At 32.8% G+C, this 18485-nt stretch overlaps 2 protein-coding genes and 1 long non-coding RNA gene across 10 annotated transcripts; 1 reads left to right on the plus strand and 2 right to left on the minus strand.

Annotated features, from left to right (window-relative positions):
• Window positions 1-516: 516 nt before the first annotated feature.
• LOC105330445 (vesicular glutamate transporter 3) lies at window positions 517-6801 on the minus strand. 3 transcript variants are annotated; one of them, XM_034446341.2, is made up of 12 exons: window positions 6255-6478; window positions 4133-4289; window positions 3880-4022; window positions 3445-3559; window positions 3276-3363; window positions 3066-3152; window positions 2533-2672; window positions 1887-2036; window positions 1613-1745; window positions 1411-1521; window positions 1159-1280; window positions 527-1041 (listed from the first exon to the last, which is right to left on the minus strand). In XM_034446341.2, the coding sequence occupies exons 2-12, from the start codon at window positions 4274-4276 to the stop codon at window positions 766-768; spliced, it is 1509 nt and encodes a 502-aa protein (XP_034302232.2). In that variant the 5' UTR covers window positions 4277-4289; window positions 6255-6478; the 3' UTR covers window positions 527-765. The 3 variants fall into 3 exon arrangements, with proteins under 3 accessions (XP_011430419.3, XP_034302232.2, XP_011430417.3); XM_011432115.4 differs by lacking the exon at window positions 6255-6478 and adding an exon at window positions 6643-6801 and having other exon boundaries at window positions 528-1041; XM_011432117.4 differs by lacking the exons at window positions 4133-4289; window positions 6255-6478 and having other exon boundaries at window positions 517-1041; window positions 3810-3950.
• A 1320-nt stretch (window positions 6802-8121) lies between these two features.
• Window positions 8122-16741, plus strand: LOC105334687 (uncharacterized). Of its 6 annotated transcripts, none has more exons than XM_066076141.1 (10): window positions 8122-8700; window positions 8860-8950; window positions 9314-9401; window positions 9925-10007; window positions 10198-10371; window positions 12713-12810; window positions 13296-13432; window positions 13554-13666; window positions 14471-14575; window positions 14975-15140. In XM_066076141.1, exons 1-10 carry the CDS (start codon window positions 8643-8645, stop codon window positions 14982-14984), a joined length of 957 nt encoding a protein of 318 aa, XP_065932213.1. In that variant the 5' UTR covers window positions 8122-8642; the 3' UTR covers window positions 14985-15140. The 6 variants fall into 6 exon arrangements, with proteins under 6 accessions (XP_065932213.1, XP_065932209.1, XP_065932212.1 ...); XM_066076137.1 differs by having other exon boundaries at window positions 8370-8700; window positions 14471-14571; window positions 14975-16741; XM_066076140.1 differs by having other exon boundaries at window positions 8402-8700; window positions 14420-14575.
• Window positions 16438-18372, minus strand: LOC136272935 (uncharacterized). Its single transcript, XR_010711000.1, has 2 exons — window positions 18303-18372; window positions 16438-17837 (listed from the first exon to the last, which is right to left on the minus strand). It is a non-coding gene; the product is annotated as an uncharacterized lncRNA (long non-coding RNA).
• Window positions 18373-18485: the final 113 nt, after the last annotated feature.

Consider the following 18485-nt stretch of genomic DNA (forward strand, 5'->3'; position numbering starts at 1 on the left):
CATTGTATTTGAAAGCGTATATTTAGGCATACGTAAAACATTGACGAAGGCTATAAATGCTTCTTTTGAGAAGAATAAAATTAGTTTATTCATTTATTGAAAATAGTGAATTAATGACATATTTTAAGAAAACTTCGTCAACTAAGAAGTCATATCTTGTGTTGGAGCTTATCTTTATAGTTTATCAGGCAAGCCTCTTCCTAACTAGTTCCTGTCGTTGAAATCGTTATCGCCACGCATTACAGAAAGTAGACTATTCATTTAAACATACCTTTTTATTGTTCTGACGTCACTTTTGTATCAATATAAATGTCTCTGGTTGTCCAATTTTGTAATGTATCAGAATACTCACTATCTTACATAACCTGAAAAATCTGATAAATTCTTTGTGATGATTTCACTATTCTCGACTTGCATATTGATTAAAATTCACAAATCTCAGAAATTCGTATTTAAAAAATCATCATATTAAAACATTAAAACATTGAAGAAGCATGCATATAATAATATATAAATAATTATCATAATTTTAATTTTCATACAAAATGCCCTCTAAATCAGTAGACGGTTAGGGTGGACCATTAACAATTAATTTTTTTTCTTTAAAAGTAAATATCAATCTGATTAAAATCAGATCCTCGATCCACTCTTTGTTTTTCTATTGCCCGAGAAAACCAAAGAATATTATTAAAAAAGCGCCATTTTCTCATGAAATACACAAGGTATCTATGGCTTTCCATAGTTATCAACGAATCAAAGCAGGGATCACGTTGCCTTGTCGTCCGATAAATATACATCGTTAGGAATTTCCTTATGATGTTCAAGTTTTTCCTTTTCATCGTTGTGAACAGTTAAGATGACGTCGATGTTGTTTTTTTCTACAGAACCATAGTCTGTAGATTCGCTGTCAGACACCAATGTTTTGTAGGTTGGCTGGGCCCATTCCTGCTGTTCTCCGGACCCAAACACGGAATAAAACACAACAGAGAATAAATGTAGAGATCCTGTTATTAAAAAGATCCTCTGCCATGACTGTATATTCTGAAAAGTGCAACATTGTAAATATTCATGTCCACGAAAGTCATATTTTTTTTTTTACCTTATCAGTTTAGAAATGTAAAATCTGATCTTAAAAAAATGGGGAAAATGAAAACCTACTTTTTGTCGAAGAGTACCAGCTATAGCTGTACTAATGGAGGCCCCTAGGACTCCCGATCTGACTATCCCAGTCAGTACACTGGAATATTGCGGGGCTAGGTCCACAGGGTTAACTTTAAATGCTACAATTCATCAAATAGTATAATGATATTGTGAATAGCATTAAATGAAGCAATAATGGTTGAATATTCTACTTAAGCAAAAAAGAAAAAACTTCAAATCATTCAGCGAGGTTCAGGTTTCTATAGATACCAGCAGTAGACAATCCTGCTAATCCTTCAGCAATGATGATAAGGATGGATGCTGTGAGGTAATCTTTTGCAAAGGCTAAGACAAGGATACAAACGGCCTCCGAACCAAAACCTTAAAATGAACAGTTAGTGCAAAAGAGGAATTAAATCCCATTGGTCATCCTACAACAGCGAATTTCAAATTCTATAATGCTTCAGTTTACCTATGATCAGAGACAACTTTCTTCCAGCAGTAATCGATACTTTCTCCATATTTATCAGTTTATCAACCATAACGCCGCCCAATATTACGAAAACTGACATCAAGATTGGCGGGAAAGACGTAAGAAATCCAATCTAAGGAATCCAATTTAAGAACAACAAGTCAGAAAGTAGTTTTCCCGAAGTCATTAATAAACTATATTCATATATAAGGTCTTTCATCGGTTGGAAACGTCCAAGATCTAAATCTATAGATCTTTTTTAGATTATACTTACTGTTGCCACATTAAGGCTGAATGCGTCAGCGAAATATTGAGGTATCTCTGTCAAAACCATGGCGAAAACCCAAGATCGCGTGAAGTTGGCAAGAAATAGAGCATACACCGGACGTGACGTCAGTATGGCTCTCCATGGAATGTTTTTGGCCTGTTGTGATAAAAAGACACCAATTTAGCATAATATTATCGGTGACAACATGCTGATATTTGCTGTTCTATGAAAAAATGACAATAACATATTAAACCGTCAACCATCTCAAAAATCCATAAAACGAAATACAAATTCGTAGCAGAGCAAAACGGACCTCCAAAAATATAGAGGTTGGATCAGGTGCCTAGGAGGAATAAGCATCCTCTGCTGACCGGTCACGCCTGCAGTGTGCTCTGTGTAGTATTCGGCAAAAAACGGAAAAGTCCGTAGGTAATCAGGTGCTAATTATGGTCTAACAATTTGTATGAAAAATGTCAGTAATCTTGCGACCCAATGGAAGATTGTATTTGCTCACAAGGTCTTTGTATCGACCATAGAACTTACGAAAAGATGACTTCAAACGAGACTGTTGATAGTCCTGTTTTATCAATTTGTTTGTCAGTAGCTTGCCTATCAAAGCTGATGTTTTATGAAATAACAATGTAAAACTTACCACGCTTGCTGACGCCACCAAAACTTTCGATCCTTCCTCCTCGAAAATGCGCCTCTCTTTTTCACTTAGAGAGGATTGCATCATTGGACTATCATATACTAACCCAAACCAAAACAGTGACCATATGATACCAAGGCTTCCTGTGAAACGTTAAATACGATTTTGTTATGTTGTTTTGGTAAGTATAAGGAAATGAAGAAAAATGCCACGACAGAAATTCGATAGATTTACATTTCTGTTGATTACATGTAATTTCAGACGACTTTTGGTCTACTTTGGTTTGGATATTATATATCATTAGTACATCATTTTGTGAGGTAATGTACTTTACACAGTATCCATACACGTGAGGCTGTTTAAACATCAGCCATCAACATTCTAACCCTCATTTTAAAAAATATCTAGCAAATTTACATATACACATACTTGTCCATTGCATGAGTTTCAAATTTCATTGAAAATATTCATTACTTCATTAAGTTAATTTTATGTCATGAAAACTAAGGATGTTACATGCATTATTTAAACATTACCGTAGATGAAGAGTCCGGCGTGCCAGCTGACGTAACAGGTGGCGGCCCCCGACACCACCGAGGCCAGGGATGTGCTCAGGTAAATTCCTAGAACAGCGATCAAAAAGTTACATGTATGTCGGATTGTCGGTCAATTGCAACAAAAAGAACCAAGGAACGAACATAAAAAAGAAATAAAAATGCACATTATGGTTGTGAATACATTTATACCCGAGAAGGAAAACCCAACGATTCCTGCACGTTCAGATCTTGGAGCCCAAGCCGACACGACAGAACTCATAGCAGGCTGGCTTACGCCCTAAATACACATGAAACATAAATTAGTAACTGTTCATGTCTATTTCATTCAATGCAATGCGGTATTTTTAAAAGTACTTACCTCTGCCAAACCCTGGATAAATCTGGCTACAAAGACTATGATTGGACTATACTTCATGGAAAATGCCAGGATTACGAAACATGACGCACTAATCAAAATTGCGCCCCCAAATATTCTAAAAATATTAAAATATGGTATCTTATATTCAAAACAAAAGTCTCTCGAATTGATATTAATTAAACTTGTATCTTTTGACTGGAGTGGTATGGGACACCTGTCGATGTTAATGTGGATAAAAGCAACATATTTTCACCGGTTCAGAATTTTCAAATTTTATAATATTTGACCAAATAATATGTTTTAAAAAAATTTTGGAAAGATGGTTTCAAAACTTTTGTAAAATTATACTTAATTTTATTGCTTACTTCGATAGGAAGCACGTCAAAACATGGAGATGTCCCATACCACCTTAACGGAATTTTCATTTTCCCTCACTTTGTAGGAGAGAACCTGACGGCAAGAAATCCCCCTGGCAACTGGGTGATGACGTAGCCCACAAAGTAGGCCGTGTTGAAGTACTGTGACGTAGCCACGCTCCAATCCAATTGTAGGTCGTATGCTGTGCCGTTTATTGTGCACTTCAAAACACACAAAAAATTTAATCATGGATTAAACTTATCTATTAATTTCTAAAGAATGATTTATAAATCAAATCAAGTGGTTTTTTCTTACTTTGGTTGTTTCTTACCTCTTTGAAAAACGTCACACCGTCGTTGTCGTTATCTTTGATGACGTAAACCATCACCATGGTGAACACCGTCCGGAAGCCAAAAAGGACGAGGAAACCCAGGAACGACAAGAAAACCACAATGGCCCTTTTTGGGCATCCCATGTTTTAAGTAGATCTTTTAAAATTGATAAACAATGATATAATCTTATCTAATCCAGTAAAATGCCATGTAACGTGTGATATTCTACTTGTAGTGGACATCTGGACATTACCCTGAATTCGGGAAAATCGTCCAATTTTGAATTGCCATGAATTGTTATTTCCCGTTTAATTTAGTAATAAAAATACCTCGTACACATATTTAAATAAATTACACTTGTAGTAGGAGTTTATCTGCATAAGTACACCATAAATACTCGGTGAAAATATTGATTCAACAGTCATGATGTCATGGTTCACCCTAGTCCGAAATATCTGACGTTTTTCTGGCTATTTTAACGATTTAGATATCTACTTGCCAGGAAAAATTTCCAGTTTTCGTAATGGCGCCGGTTCTGACGTTTTCCTGGCAAGTAAATATCAAAATCGTTAAAAAAAAAGCCAGAAAAACGTCAAATATTTCGGACTAGGTTCACCCCTCCATTTTTTTAATGTACACTTTTTATATATTTATTTAATATAGTACAGAAGATTAGAAAGTAAACGTAAAAGTAATTAAGGGTTAGTAATACGTCATATACTGGCAAATTTTGCCTTTATAGCCCTCTGTAACACAAGAACCCGGGTCTTCTGTTAATGATTTTTACAATTTTATAGTGGTACCCTTGCTCAATATAAGTATGTATTTCGTTTGTCTGCTGGATACCAGTGGTAGAGACGTTGATTGGTTAAAAATTGATACATTTTTACTCTCTGACCGGAAATGGCCCCGCCATAACACCTTGGGGTCATGAAAATCAAAATCTTGTCAGAAGCATCCATGTTCGTCTAATTAAATCATATGCTGATATGTGTCTGCTGATTTGAATTGCACTAAGTTTTGTTCCAAAAAATAGTTACATTGTGGATGGTGGTCAGAGATTTCACAATGCATGTTCATCTTCCCTCGATACGCTACACACCAAGTGTGCTAAGCTGAACATGTTCAAACTGTCGAAACGGACAAATGACACCGGGCATAAGATAGGTTGCAATAGGTCACCTGGGTCACTTTGTACAAATGTGAACATGCTGTGACCCTAAGCAAGGCCTTGGATATACAGAAGCTGAGTCCAATAGACTTTTTTATGAATTAAATAAAAGTGTTTGCGTGTTATTTGCTGTTACATGCATGAGGGATGTAATGTATCTGTTTTGAATAGCTTAATAATACATCATTGTTTACGATGAAATTTCTATATACCGGTACATAACTAAGGTTTGTCAAAATTTCTTCTAATGCCTTTGATTGATCTCTGAAATATGATGATTAATAATTGATTAATAAATGCATGGTGGTGAAATCTTTTCTGCTTTTAATAAGGTATTGTAGTCCCTCCCCCTGAAATCGCCCCCAAGGAGGTGGGATGTTACCCCAACAATTAGTTATTCGAGTCACAAAATGGTACAAGATCATTAATCTACAGGGTAATTTTTATTTTACAACCCACACAGGGAAAATAACCCAAGGGTTATTGATTTAACTAGGCCTTACACATATTGGGTCATTTTTCTACTTAAAAAATGACCCCGGTTAATATTCAATGCGGGAAGAGGGGGGGGGGGGGGGGCGCACTATTCGTCATTACACATAACTTAAATTCAGCGAAGAAAAAAAACGAGTTATCATTGCCACCTTTGTTTGAAGCAAAGTTACCATATGTCTCAAGGTTTTTGTTAAATTGGTTTCACTCAGTGAAATTTGTATCGTGAGAACTGTGGACATAAGTTAATTTCAATATCCCAGTTTTTAGCCAATGCATTTTCTAAAGAGCAATTGATTACAGTAACCTTGGCGCTGCACTTTCTCACATTAAAGTTAAATGGACAGCTTAGTTGAAGTGTATTTACATAAGTACTTTAGCATATGATAATGTGAGATAAGGGATTTATTTTTTTTTGTTTTTTGTTGACGCAGTAAAATTGTTAAGATTTATTTTACCTTTTGTTAGCGGTTAACAAATTTTAACTCCAAGATGTGCTTTAATTGATTTAATCCTTTATCGCCTACAAGCTGTCAAAATATCGTCTGATAAAGATTTTGTTCATAAAATTGTGCTCTTTCTATTAACTCAAAGCCAGCATTAAAAAAGTCGTTCAAAAAATTGAAATTCCCACGTTTTATGTTTAAAAGCTTTCATTAACAAATTAATTAATTTATTCCTACATTTCCAAAAAAAAAAAAAAAACAGAATAAAAAGAGTGGGAAAATACATGTATAAATGCATTATGTTTATATACGGTATTTCAACTAAAGACACGATAACAAATAACATTATATATAAAAAAAAGTTTGATAATTTTTTTTAAAGTAAAAAAATCATCCTTACCTGGCAGAGCAGCTTCCTTCATAAAATCTACTGTTTCAAGCAATAAACACACGTAACCCACTTCATTGATGATCAGGGAGGCCCCACATGCAGGTCGTGTGCACGACATTAAAAAATTACACCCTGTAGCCTCTGCACTCATCCTGTATACAATGCTACATTATCAACAGCTGCAGGGAATGGCTGTGTTTATATATGTGTTTATATTAAGTACAGTACTTATTTAACTAATCAGTGGGAACAAAATGGACATTGTATTATTTTCGATATTTGTATGTGTGTTTTACTACCTAATTAATATACATGCATGTATTTGAGTTTCGTATTATAGTTTAAAATTTTTAACCTTTTAATAGATCTCTCTTTGTTGTTTTTTTTTTTACATTCACCTATTAGCCCGACTAAGTGTCCGAGTGATTTTCTGACCATCTGACATTTAATATGGACAAATTATTCGAATCATAGAACCATGTGTTGTAAATTCTATGGCCATATCAATGTTAATTTATGTTGGTTCCATCTTACCACGCTGTTTTCATGACCCACGTGAATGTATATAATAAAGGTATTAATTTTTAATATTTACATTTTTCTTTATAAATAAGAATGTTGAATTAATCATAAAGAGTCGGAAAAAAGGACCTAAATTATTGATAATATACATAAGTACGTCGGTAAAAGGAAATAGCAAACTCGTCTTTTATGGAAATTAGAGTTTGAGATCAACATGATTATTTCGTGCAGTCCGTGATTTTCTCTTAAGTTGCTGAAGGTTTCGACAGGTCGGTAAGACTGGTTAGAACTGGGTCGTGTAGATTTCTAATTAAGTAACAAGTTGCTGTCCTTTAAAAAAGGACTGCAATACGTGGACCAATTGCATGTGTTTCCAACGAAAACGTGAAAGCCTTAAGATTTTCAAAATTTCCACCGATTCAAGCCCCCTGCTTTTAACTACAAAATTTGTACGTTGTATTACGTATATGTACATGTATAGCCCTGACTTTTTATCTCGGAATTTAATGGGTTCATACTTCTAAAATAATTATGATCTATATTAATGAACATTGCATGTATAGTATCAGACATTCGGCGAATTCTACTATTTCGCACACATTACACTATCTTGTTTACTATGCAGTGACAGCTTTGTGTAAATTATATACAGTCACATAACTATTCAGTCATACTTGAATGCTTAAAAACTTTTAATCGGGATGTACTCTAGCCTCGCCTACTAAAAAAGTAAAGTTGAGCTACATATGTATTCGGAAAACAACAAAACATGCTATTTGATGCAGGTTGTAGTTTCGGCATAACATTAATTATTTCATATAATACTGACGGTTTATATCATCCCGATCATTTCTTTAAAATGAAGAGTTTGTTTCTGTACTGTTTACCGACAACTTTACAATTACAACCCTTTACACTTATTAATTATGTGCATATGGCATGGAATCCCGATCCCGATTCTATGGTGTCCGGATAGGGCCATTTGCGTTAGCGCGACATCGCGTTCAGATAAACGAGACATCGCGCTAACACACAACACGCCGTCGCGCTAACGCAACTTTGCACAACACGCCGTCGCGCTAACGCAACTTTGCACAACACGCCGTCGCGCTAACACACAACACGCCGTCGCGCTAACGCAACTTTGCACAACACGCCGTCGCGCTAACACACAACACGCCGTCGCGCTAACGCAACTTTGCACAACACGCCGTCGCGCTAACACACAACACGCCGTCGCGCTAACACAACTTTGCATAACACGCCGTCGCGCTAACACACAACACGCCGTCGCGCTAACACACAACACGCCGTCGCGCTAACACAACTTTGCACAACACGCCGTCGCGCTAACACAACTTTGCACAACACGCCGTCGCGCTAACGCAACTTTGCAAGTTTCAAAGTCTATTAGGAAGTCGTGTCCGGAAATATAAGACTGCGCATGCTGATTGCAATTAACGTGTTCATCACTTTTAAAATGCAGAATGAACCCAATGGGATATTCGTCTTTGACAGAAGGCAATCACAGGGAAGACGTTACTCGTAAATATAAACTTTTGATATTTATCTTTTTAAAAAGGTTTCATTAATCAAATGAAAAAATTTTAGAGACCGAATTTTCTCTCAATATGCCCTATATAATAAATTTTCTTCTGTCATATTTGTAATTTTTACAAACTATTAATTTTTTTGTTGATAAAGGAGAAGACCTCATTCGAGACTATTTCTACGGTGGGTACACAAATCTAGAGATTTGTGGTATCCTGCTTTTACGACATGAAATAGTTATCAGGTAATTATATAGATTGATCAGTATAATTATGTTGTCTTGAACATTGTTTCATGGCATTTCCCGTATTTACTATAAATTGATTATGAAAGTCCCAACCAAAATATCATTTTTAGAGCCAAGTAACAAATATTGCTGCAGGTGATATGCACATGTATTCTCTTTTGAAAAGTGCACAGGCATCAATAAGCCTACATCCACTGGATGTAAGATATAATTTATTGCTGCACAGCAAATAACAGCCATAGGTACTGATAGCTATAGTGTTTTCAATAGCTTGCTTAATGATTTTTATAATGTGTATAAGCACAATTAATTAATATCATAGTAGAAACAAAATATATCCCAGATTTTTTTGGCACCCAGTATAAGACATCTGAAAAGAATATTGGCGATGATGGGACTAAGAAGACGAATGCTGCAAAACACTGTTGAGGCATCTTATGCTATCATGGTAAAACGTTATTTCAAATAATCCAAAATAAAATATATAAATCTTAAAGGTCCTTTTTATATATTTTCCTTTCTTTCATTACCATAATTTGAACTACTACATGGAGCTCATGTAAATTATATCTTTAATAACTGTTCTGTTATTAGTTATAATAACAAAAGTGCTAATTATTTTGTTGTGAATAAAATTAAAACAAGATCAAATTTAAGGTCAAATTATTCATTCACAAAAATATACACTACTTATTAAAACATGTTACAAATTCATGTCAGGTGCTTTGTATATTACCAAAACAAAGAAATTTTAAAATGTACAATTGCATTTTAATAGTTAAATTACATGAATAAATAATTGTTGAATTTATGAATTATTTAAATATTTAAGGTAAAGTAATCAATTGGTAGATTTATTAATGTGTTACATGCATGTTAGCATATATCCTTATACAATGACATAACTATATTTTATTCATATGTATTGATAATAAAATATATATTTCAAACTACATTTATTTTTAAATTAGGAGGAATTAAATGGAAGTGGTTCTTCTCTTGGATGTCGTGGACTACAGCGTCGTCTTTTGTCACATGGACTCGTGGTTTCAAGGTTGGGTATTTGTACATCATGCCAGAAAAGGGTAGTAGGCAATAAGGAACAAAATATACTGTATGAAAACAATAATACATATAACTGAGTAATGCAATTTATTGAAAAACTTTAATAGATATTAACATACTTGTGAATTGTGAAATACTAGTATGTTTTGATCAATGGCATTATATATTGAATCATTAAGAGAACAGGTTTTGGCCATTCAAAAGGAACTGGACCCTATTGGTGTTTTGGAAAGAAAACAGAGGCGTCTAAAGAGAAGAGTATATCATAACAAAGGCCCTAATTATCTATTGCATGTCGATGGATATGATAAGCTTAAAAGATTCGGTTTCGCAATTCATGGATGTGTTTGCGGGTATATACATGTATGTGTTGCTGTGTCAGTTATGTAATATATATACGTAGTCAAATGATAATTTAATATATGTAAATGAAACAGTTTTATGCCCAGAAATTATGTCTTTAAACTTCTTCACAACTGAAACATGTCTTGCAGTCTATGTATAATTTTTTTTTAAAGTTAGATTAGGGTCACATGTATTATGGGTTCATTGTCAAGGTCAAAGATCGCTTTTGCCCAAATATGATTTGGCTACATATTAAACCAGTTAATTGGAGAGTATTTCTCAAACACACATTGTTTATACTTTAAGGAAAAACCCTCTCTCTGACAAAATCTGATATATTCATAATGGTTTGATTATTTGAAATAATTCAGTTTCATAAAAAGATTAATTTAAACATGAACTAATTATAATGTCATATTTAATTATACCCCCGCAAACGAAGTTTAGGGGGGTATATTGGTTTCACCCTGTCCGTCTGTCCGTCTGTCTGTCCGTCCGTCTGTCCGTCTGTCCGTCTGTCTGTAGACGCAACTTTGTCCCCCCTATAGAATTTTTTATTACTGCATGGAACAGTTTGAAAATTTGTACATATGTTGAACACCATCTGAAGATGTGCACCTGCAATTTTTTTTAAGATCAGACAAGATTTAATGATTTTATGACAGTTTTCATTTTCCTTATTCTATATATTGTACACTAATGTTGAAAAGTAAGGGAGGTAATCCTTACAGATTTTATTAATTAATTAATAGAAAACACTCTAAAATATATTTATATAAATACATCCAGATGGAGTTTTTTGTCTTTATGTCTTAATTAATAAAAAAAAAATTTTTTTTTTTAAGTATTCTATCAACTGACAATGCTTTTTTGTTTGTCAATGATAAATTCTTAGGAGCTAATGAGAACATCAAAGACAAGTGTGGCTGAATTCATTTGTCCCAAGGGAGCCATTATCTGAGCCATGGTTCAGATGGAGCATGTGTTTAGGGGAAATTGATAATCTGTAAAATGGGTGATGGTTTTGGGGCTATTTTAAAACTGTTTCATGTAAACCAAAAGGTCTATCATTATAAGGAAATAAATAATATAATTATTAATAAAGAAGTTAAACTATTTTTAGAGGTTGTTTAAATTTATTTGTCAAGTAATTTGATGAAGTGACCCTATTGGGCATTAATTTAAATGAAATTCAAAATTACTGATATGATTGTAGTGTTTTGGCAATTTAAAATTGTTTGTAATATTAAATTTTCTTTTTTACATATTTTTACATAGTATGGTAATTATGGTAATGTTTTGGGATTTTATTAAATTTAACAAGCTCATCAAAGAAAATCATAGTCCTATGGGATCAATTTTCTGATATGGAGTTCAATTGTGCCATAGGAGAAAGTGAGGAAAATTTGAAACAACTAATTGCATCTGTCAAGACTCTTATAAGAAAGATATTGAAAGTTTTATCAACAGAAGAGCATTGCTTGGCTACCGGTATTTCTATTCACTGCAAAGGGAGGGGTTTTTGTCATTTTGTTGGTTTTTCTTTAAATCAATTAAATTAAAAAAATATATCATCAAATACATACATTTGTAAATGTATTACTGTTATAGATATGTATTTACAGTGAAATTCTGACAATTTTGATTTTTCTTTGTTAACTATTTTTTTTTTTTTTTTACAATTCTAGAATTTTTTTTTTTATGTGTTCCAAACCTTAATTATTATTCAATTCAATTATTTGTCCCATTTGAAATTAGCCTAGCGGGGGTATTAGTCCCATTAGGACAGTTCTAGTTAAATTTAACAATCTCATCAAAGAAAATCATAGTCCTATGGGATCAATTTTCTGATATGGAGTTCCCTTGTGCCATAGGAGAAAGTGAGGAAAATTTGAAACAACTAATTGCATCTGTCAAGACTCTTATTAGAAAGATATTGAAAGTTTTATCAACTGAAGAGCATATTGCTTGGCTACCGGTATTTCCATTTACTGCAAAGGGAGGGGTTATTGTCATTTTCTTGGTTGTTCTTTAAATCAATTAAATTTTTAAAAAATATATCATCAGATACATACATTTGTAAATGTATTACTGTTATAGATATGTATTTACAGTGAAATTCTGACAATTTTGATTTTAATTTTTCTTTGTTAACTAATTTTTTATTTTTTTTTAAATTCTAGATTTTTTTTTTTTGTATGTGTTCCAAACCTTTATTATTCAATTCAATTATTTGTCCCATTTGAAATTAGCCTTGCGGGGGTATTAGTCCCATTAGGACAGTTCTAGTTTTAGTCTAAAATCTTTCCTGGCATGAATACATGATTGTGCTTTTTATTTTTTGAAAAGATTTTCTCGACGTGTGTTGTGGCTAAGAGTAGGCAGATCAAACAATGATCCCAAGGTGATCGCCTCATATTTTTTGGATTTCTTAAGAGAATTGAGAGGTAAAGTCTTCCATAATCTTAGAACTGATTTGATCAGTTCTTGAAACATTTTTAATTAAGTTTATATAAAATTAGAGCTCTACAACAAATCAAATTGTTGGTTATAAATTTTATTTATCATTTGAGTTAAAAAAAACTGGATTAGCTTTTTAAATTGCTTTTGGATAACTAGTAACTGTAGCTGAACTTAAATTTGAATATGTGATCTCAGTTGAGAACTAAGGTTTAAGGGCAAAATAATCATGATGATGAATTCTTAATGAATTCTTCTTCTCAGTGAAGTTTTTCAAAGCTATACGAAATCCAATACATTATCATATGTGCATAGTATTAAATATTTCAAGTCTATTATTTTTAATGCCATGACTTCCTCCTAGTAGAAAGACATCTGTAAATGCAATGGTCCGGCTTCATCTGAATTAAATTGTAAAATTATATGTAACTTATAGGTGATTATTTTGTCTAATCCTTTGGATGAATTACAGGAGTTCCAAGGTGTATAAGATCAGATGAAGGAACAGAAAACTGCATCATCGCTGATATTCAAAGGGCTTTTCGGTGGTATCATGATGATATGGCTGGAGAGAAAAGTTTTCTTACAGGATCATCACCTTCAAATCAAGTATAACAAATAATGTCCAAATAAATTTTACATACATTACAATTGCAGTATTATGAATTAAAACTAGAAATAAAAAATAATGTTTTGCTACAGTTTATTATTCCTGACTGTTTCCCTTCAGAGAATCGAACGATGGTGGTTGTCCAACAAACAAGGTGGTGGACAATTCTGGATTGAATTTTTCAGCAATTTGGAGCACATGGGAAAGTTTTCTACCTCGGACCATGTTCAGCTGTAAGTTATTGCACAAAGTAATAGATGTAGATCTAGCTGATACACTGGTACATACATTTTTACACTAGGAGCTGTGTCATTTAATACTACCAACACATTTTGATGGATGAAATGTAGACTGCCTGTGGCAGTATCATTAAACATTTTGTGATAAAGAGAATGAGGCTACTAGCTCAAATTCAATGTCTCTGGATTAATTACTGAATTATTGTATTGTTTTTGTCCAATAAATGTAAATTGGTTAGGATCTACATACTTCTTTTAAGATTAAGTTAATGTCACATGCAGTTTTGCCCAATTTATACTACTTTTCATTCTTCTTTTAACAAGACATATTATGGTACATGTAAAAGCTTTCCTGTCTCTTTTCTAGCTTTTTTATGTCTCAGTCACACCATGAGCATTGCAAGGTTTAGAAACTCATCAGTTTAAGAATTAACTTTTTTTTAAAATGTAGCTTCAATAATGTAGCCTTTCCTCTCCCAATTATTTTTTTGGTGGAAAGAAATTTAAGATATAAAAAATTGGAGAGGGTTACATTATTGCAGCTAATAAAATTGGGAATTAACTTTTAAACAAACATGAAATAATTCTTATTCATTTTGGGTGTGTTGCCTAAATGCCCCTATCCATAAATTGAAGGGATAGAAGGATGCCTCAAATCAATGTTGAGCATCTTCGGTAGGGAAACAATTTTTTAAAACTGCTGAATAAAAAAAACCCACTGCTTTTTCTCTTTCGCAACAAATACAGGGAATGTCTACGATTTTGCTTCACAAAACTTGTGCAGGATGATCTTAATAGGTGTGCTCAGGAGTGGAATCAACACAGAATTCGACACACAAAGTCTGCTGAATTGCCTGGTGGAAAACCAGACTTGATGTATTATCTTCCAGAGTTATACGGCAAGTAAAGAAACTATTATTATTAGTTATATTTTGGTTGGGGAGAAGTATCAATTTTGAACCAAGGATAAGTCTTTTAAAAACACTATTCTTGCCCGTTATAACACTGAATTCACTTTTTTAAAAATTTGAACTAAAAAATCAAAGCAGGCATTTAAAAATGTTTTTGTAAGGTAGATTCTATATCTAAACATCATTATCAAGCATATAAAAGTGTTTATTTCCAAGCTTAATCCCCAGAGCTTTTTATATACAACTTATCCCAAGTTTAATTGCACATTAAATAAATGTACGTGCCTCAGAGCTTTATAAGTACCAAAAACTGGCAAAATCTACAGACCAATGATAAAACTCATTTGGGAAGAGGGGATCTACAATCACAATGAAGTTTTTAATTTTTCAGGTACACATGATTTCAAAATGGAGATAGATATGGCTGATGTGGATGCAGCTGAAGAATTTTGCATTTATCAAAGTGCTTTTGGGTGTTTGCCAGAATTTGAAGAGGAATGTAAAAACATTATGTTTGAAAATTCGCTGTTGTTGCCAACAAATCATAGTGAAGCACTTGCATTGTATGAATGGCTCGTATCTTACTTTAATGCATGAACAAGATTGCTGATGAACACCATGTACAAATACATGTAATGATATGAAAAAGAGTTATACAATATCATTCTTTGTAAATTGAGCATACAAGTATGTTTTCAGAAAGTTGCATTCATTTAAATAAAATTATCAAAATAAACTTATTGGAATAAAGTTAACAAATTAAGGAAACTTATTTTTAATGTAGATGATGGAAGGTCAGTACAGGATGATTTAAATTTCCAAAATCAACTTAAAATTATTTACAATTGCTCTTGGCCTTTAAGTTTCCAGTTATGTACCAACTTATCTCCCCTGCATCTTTAGTCTAGTGTTCAACCACGTACATGTACTAATTAATTTGACAGCGAAGCCTACATGTACTTGACTGTCGTATCTTTCTCATTGCAAGTCTATATACAACCCCAAAGAAATCTTAACCCAGTCTGGGTCATGTACATATTAACCCTGAAGAGTATTAACTGTTTTATGTACATATCATGATCTAGTAAACAGTATAAATAAAGAAGAAGGTACAGTTTCCTTCAATATTTGCCCTAAAATTCAAAAGTTGTTTAAATCTTATAAAAATACACATATGCCATCTTGAACATGTGTGTATGTAAAATATCAAATTATACACTTTTATCTTGTTTCAAAAAATAATTATGACTTCAACACTTTGGCATATTTCTAAGATTTGGTCAAAAATGATAAAAAACTGCACATTTTCTCAGAGTTATTTGAAGACGAAAATGTGTCCGCAGCCATCGCTCACAGCGAAATTAGTATATATTATGATATCACATGATAAATTTATTATGCGAGTTTCATCGTGGGCAACAGCTGCGGACTTTTAAAAAACAGGGCCAAATACTGTGGTTTTATTAATATTCGTTGAATACCAATTTTCGTGGATTTCATTGTTAAATTGATCCACGAAATTAAATGTTCATTGAAGTGCAATTTCTATTAACATTTTGTATTGATAGGGTCATTGGCCATGAATATCTATAGGTATCCTTGAAACTGTGATTCTCGCTTTATCCACGAAAATTGATACCCTTGAATATCAATGAAACCACAGTATGACTGAAACTGTACCTAGTTCTTTGAAAGGAAGGGGAATATTGTGGAATTAAACCCTGGCATGAACCATGCATTTCAAGTCATTCTACAGGCCATCTTAGTTTAAGACCACACACACCGACTTTGTCAGATGACAATTTCCAATTAAGTTATTAAGATTTGAAAACAATTCAAAGACAGGTTGTCATAACAATGTCTCCTACTCTGAGATGTTCAGCAATTTATTTGGAATATTTGTTTACATTAGAAATAAGGCTTTCATCTTGGAAAACATGTTGTAATGTAAATAACTAAAGCCTAATTTTAAATTTCCTCTAAGTAGCCACTCACCTAGCCCCTAGGTAGTAGATATCTATGTCAATTGAACAATAAGCTAGCCTAGGTCCCTGCTTTGAAGTTGAAATATTTACATTTTACAGTGTCTTTGCCTGTGATAACACTACGTATCAGTTTTGTACCATACAGTCCAATAAAATCAAATGATCTAAACTTGTGGCGCAACGGGGTTTGCTTATTTATATTCAAATATTTAATCTACATTTGCTGAAAACTATTTAAGTATAAGTAATAAGGAATCATTCTTTCAATATTATGAGGTGATAATTTCGATCATGGCACGATCAAATCTATTGATTTGAGAACTGCAACTCATTCTTATGAAATGGTAAAGGTTGAAAATGGAATATTTCTAAAATTGCATTATATGTTCATCAATACAATTTTTTCAAAGAAGAAATATTTGGGCTTAAAAGTTTTAAAATTTTATTGTTCAATGCAATATTATTGGCACCCATTAATGTAAAAATGCTCCTGTTTCTCAGTACATATGAATCTTAAAAATTGTAACAAAATAAATCATATTGAAAATTATACATGCAATTTAAAATGTTTGCTACATCATTCAACTGAGTAAGAATTTTGCTCCCCTCTCTAAGTGCAAATTAACATTTGCAAAAATACAAACAAACAAAAAAAATGATCGCAAACTAAAAATAAAATTAAGGCCCATTGACATTCCCTAGCTTTTATCTAAACAAATTAACTTTATCATTTTAGTGACTGTCAATTAAAGGCCCAGCAAATACCATAAAATCACAAGTACAAAGGTGCCATTAAAATTTCCATGTAACAATTCATGCAAATAGTAAGCTTCCTTATGTAAATAAGTAAATTTTTTTACTTATATTTATACACTGCTTTCTCTTTATAAATCTACCGGTAAATACAAATTCAATTATACTTGCATGCATGCATGCACTAGCGTGCTCTTATATTGTTAGTATCTTAACTCTAATCTGTGAATTATACATGGGAATATATATCACCCAACATCTCTTAATGATCTGTAAATAAACATCCCAAATCTAGTGCATTGTCCATGACTTCTTTGAATGCATTGTATGTTTCGGTGACAGGAATGCTCAAAGTGTTGAAGCATGTGTTTGCGTAAGGGGTAGCAAAAACACTGAAGTTTTCATCTGCTTCTGGATGACGAAACTTCAATTTCAGTGGTGGAGAAAACCCTAAAGGGGGGACCGAATCCAAACCAGTTACAAATACCAAGATGGATTTGAATTTGTCAGGTGTATCTACAAAATAAAAAAAATACATGCAGCTACACAGACAGAAATCATAACTTTTTTTCTTTTTTTTTTAAATTTTCATACCTATAATGGTACATATAAGCAATGTGAGATTTATATTTACTGATATAATTTACGTCATGTCTAATTTCAAAGCTCTGTTGATTTGGCATTGAGACTACTGACTCGCAGATTTAGAGTTTGTTTATACATGTATGAACTGATAAATGCTTTTGAAAGTCATGTTTGTAATTTAATACATGTTTATATGTTGCATTATTTTCAGTAATTTTTCAATTTCATACATACATGCATATGCATATCTTAAAAGATTAAATAAGTTCATGACAATTTGAAAATATTTTCACAAAGGTGTTGATCGAGGACCCTTAATTATTAATTAATAATTCACATTTATGCATACAATCTCGCACAAAAAGTCTGAATTGTAAGATAATAGATACCAGATACCTTCTATTTCAAGTAAATAATCTCTCCAGTAAGTCTGTATTCTTAATTCATTAATATATTTATGTCTCCCCTTTCAAAGGGGAGACATATTGTTTTTGTCGACTTTCTTATTAAGGTCTTCCGTTTCCAACGGAAGACCTTCTTGTTATTGCTTTGTTTCTGTTTCCCTTATTATTATTCTTT

Source organism: Magallana gigas, chromosome 2 (genome assembly GCF_963853765.1).
Source record: "Magallana gigas chromosome 2, xbMagGiga1.1, whole genome shotgun sequence".
Taxonomy (NCBI): Eukaryota; Metazoa; Mollusca; class Bivalvia; order Ostreida; family Ostreidae; genus Magallana; species Magallana gigas.

Bases quoted from the DNA above. Each gene is read 5' to 3' on its own strand.
- LOC105330445 (XM_034446341.2), bottom strand. From the start codon at position 4,276: ATGGGATGCCCAAAAAGGGCCATTGTGGTTTTCTTGTCGTTCCTGGGT. The intron at 2,037-2,532 runs GTAAGTTTTACA...TTATCACAACAG, and splicing joins TGGTGGCGTCAGCAAGCGTG to GCCAAAAACATTCCATGGAG. The intron at 1,042-1,158 runs GTAGGTTTTCAT...TGCACTTTTCAG, and splicing joins CTGGTACTCTTCGACAAAAA to AATATACAGTCATGGCAGAG.
- LOC105334687 (XM_066076136.1), top strand. From the start codon at position 8,643: ATGAACCCAATGGGATATTCGTCTTTGACAGAAGGCAATCACAGGGAA. The intron at 10,372-12,712 runs GTATATACATGT...TTTTTTGAAAAG, and splicing joins ATTCATGGATGTGTTTGCGG to ATTTTCTCGACGTGTGTTGT. The intron at 13,433-13,553 runs GTATAACAAATA...GTTTCCCTTCAG, and splicing joins GATCATCACCTTCAAATCAA to AGAATCGAACGATGGTGGTT.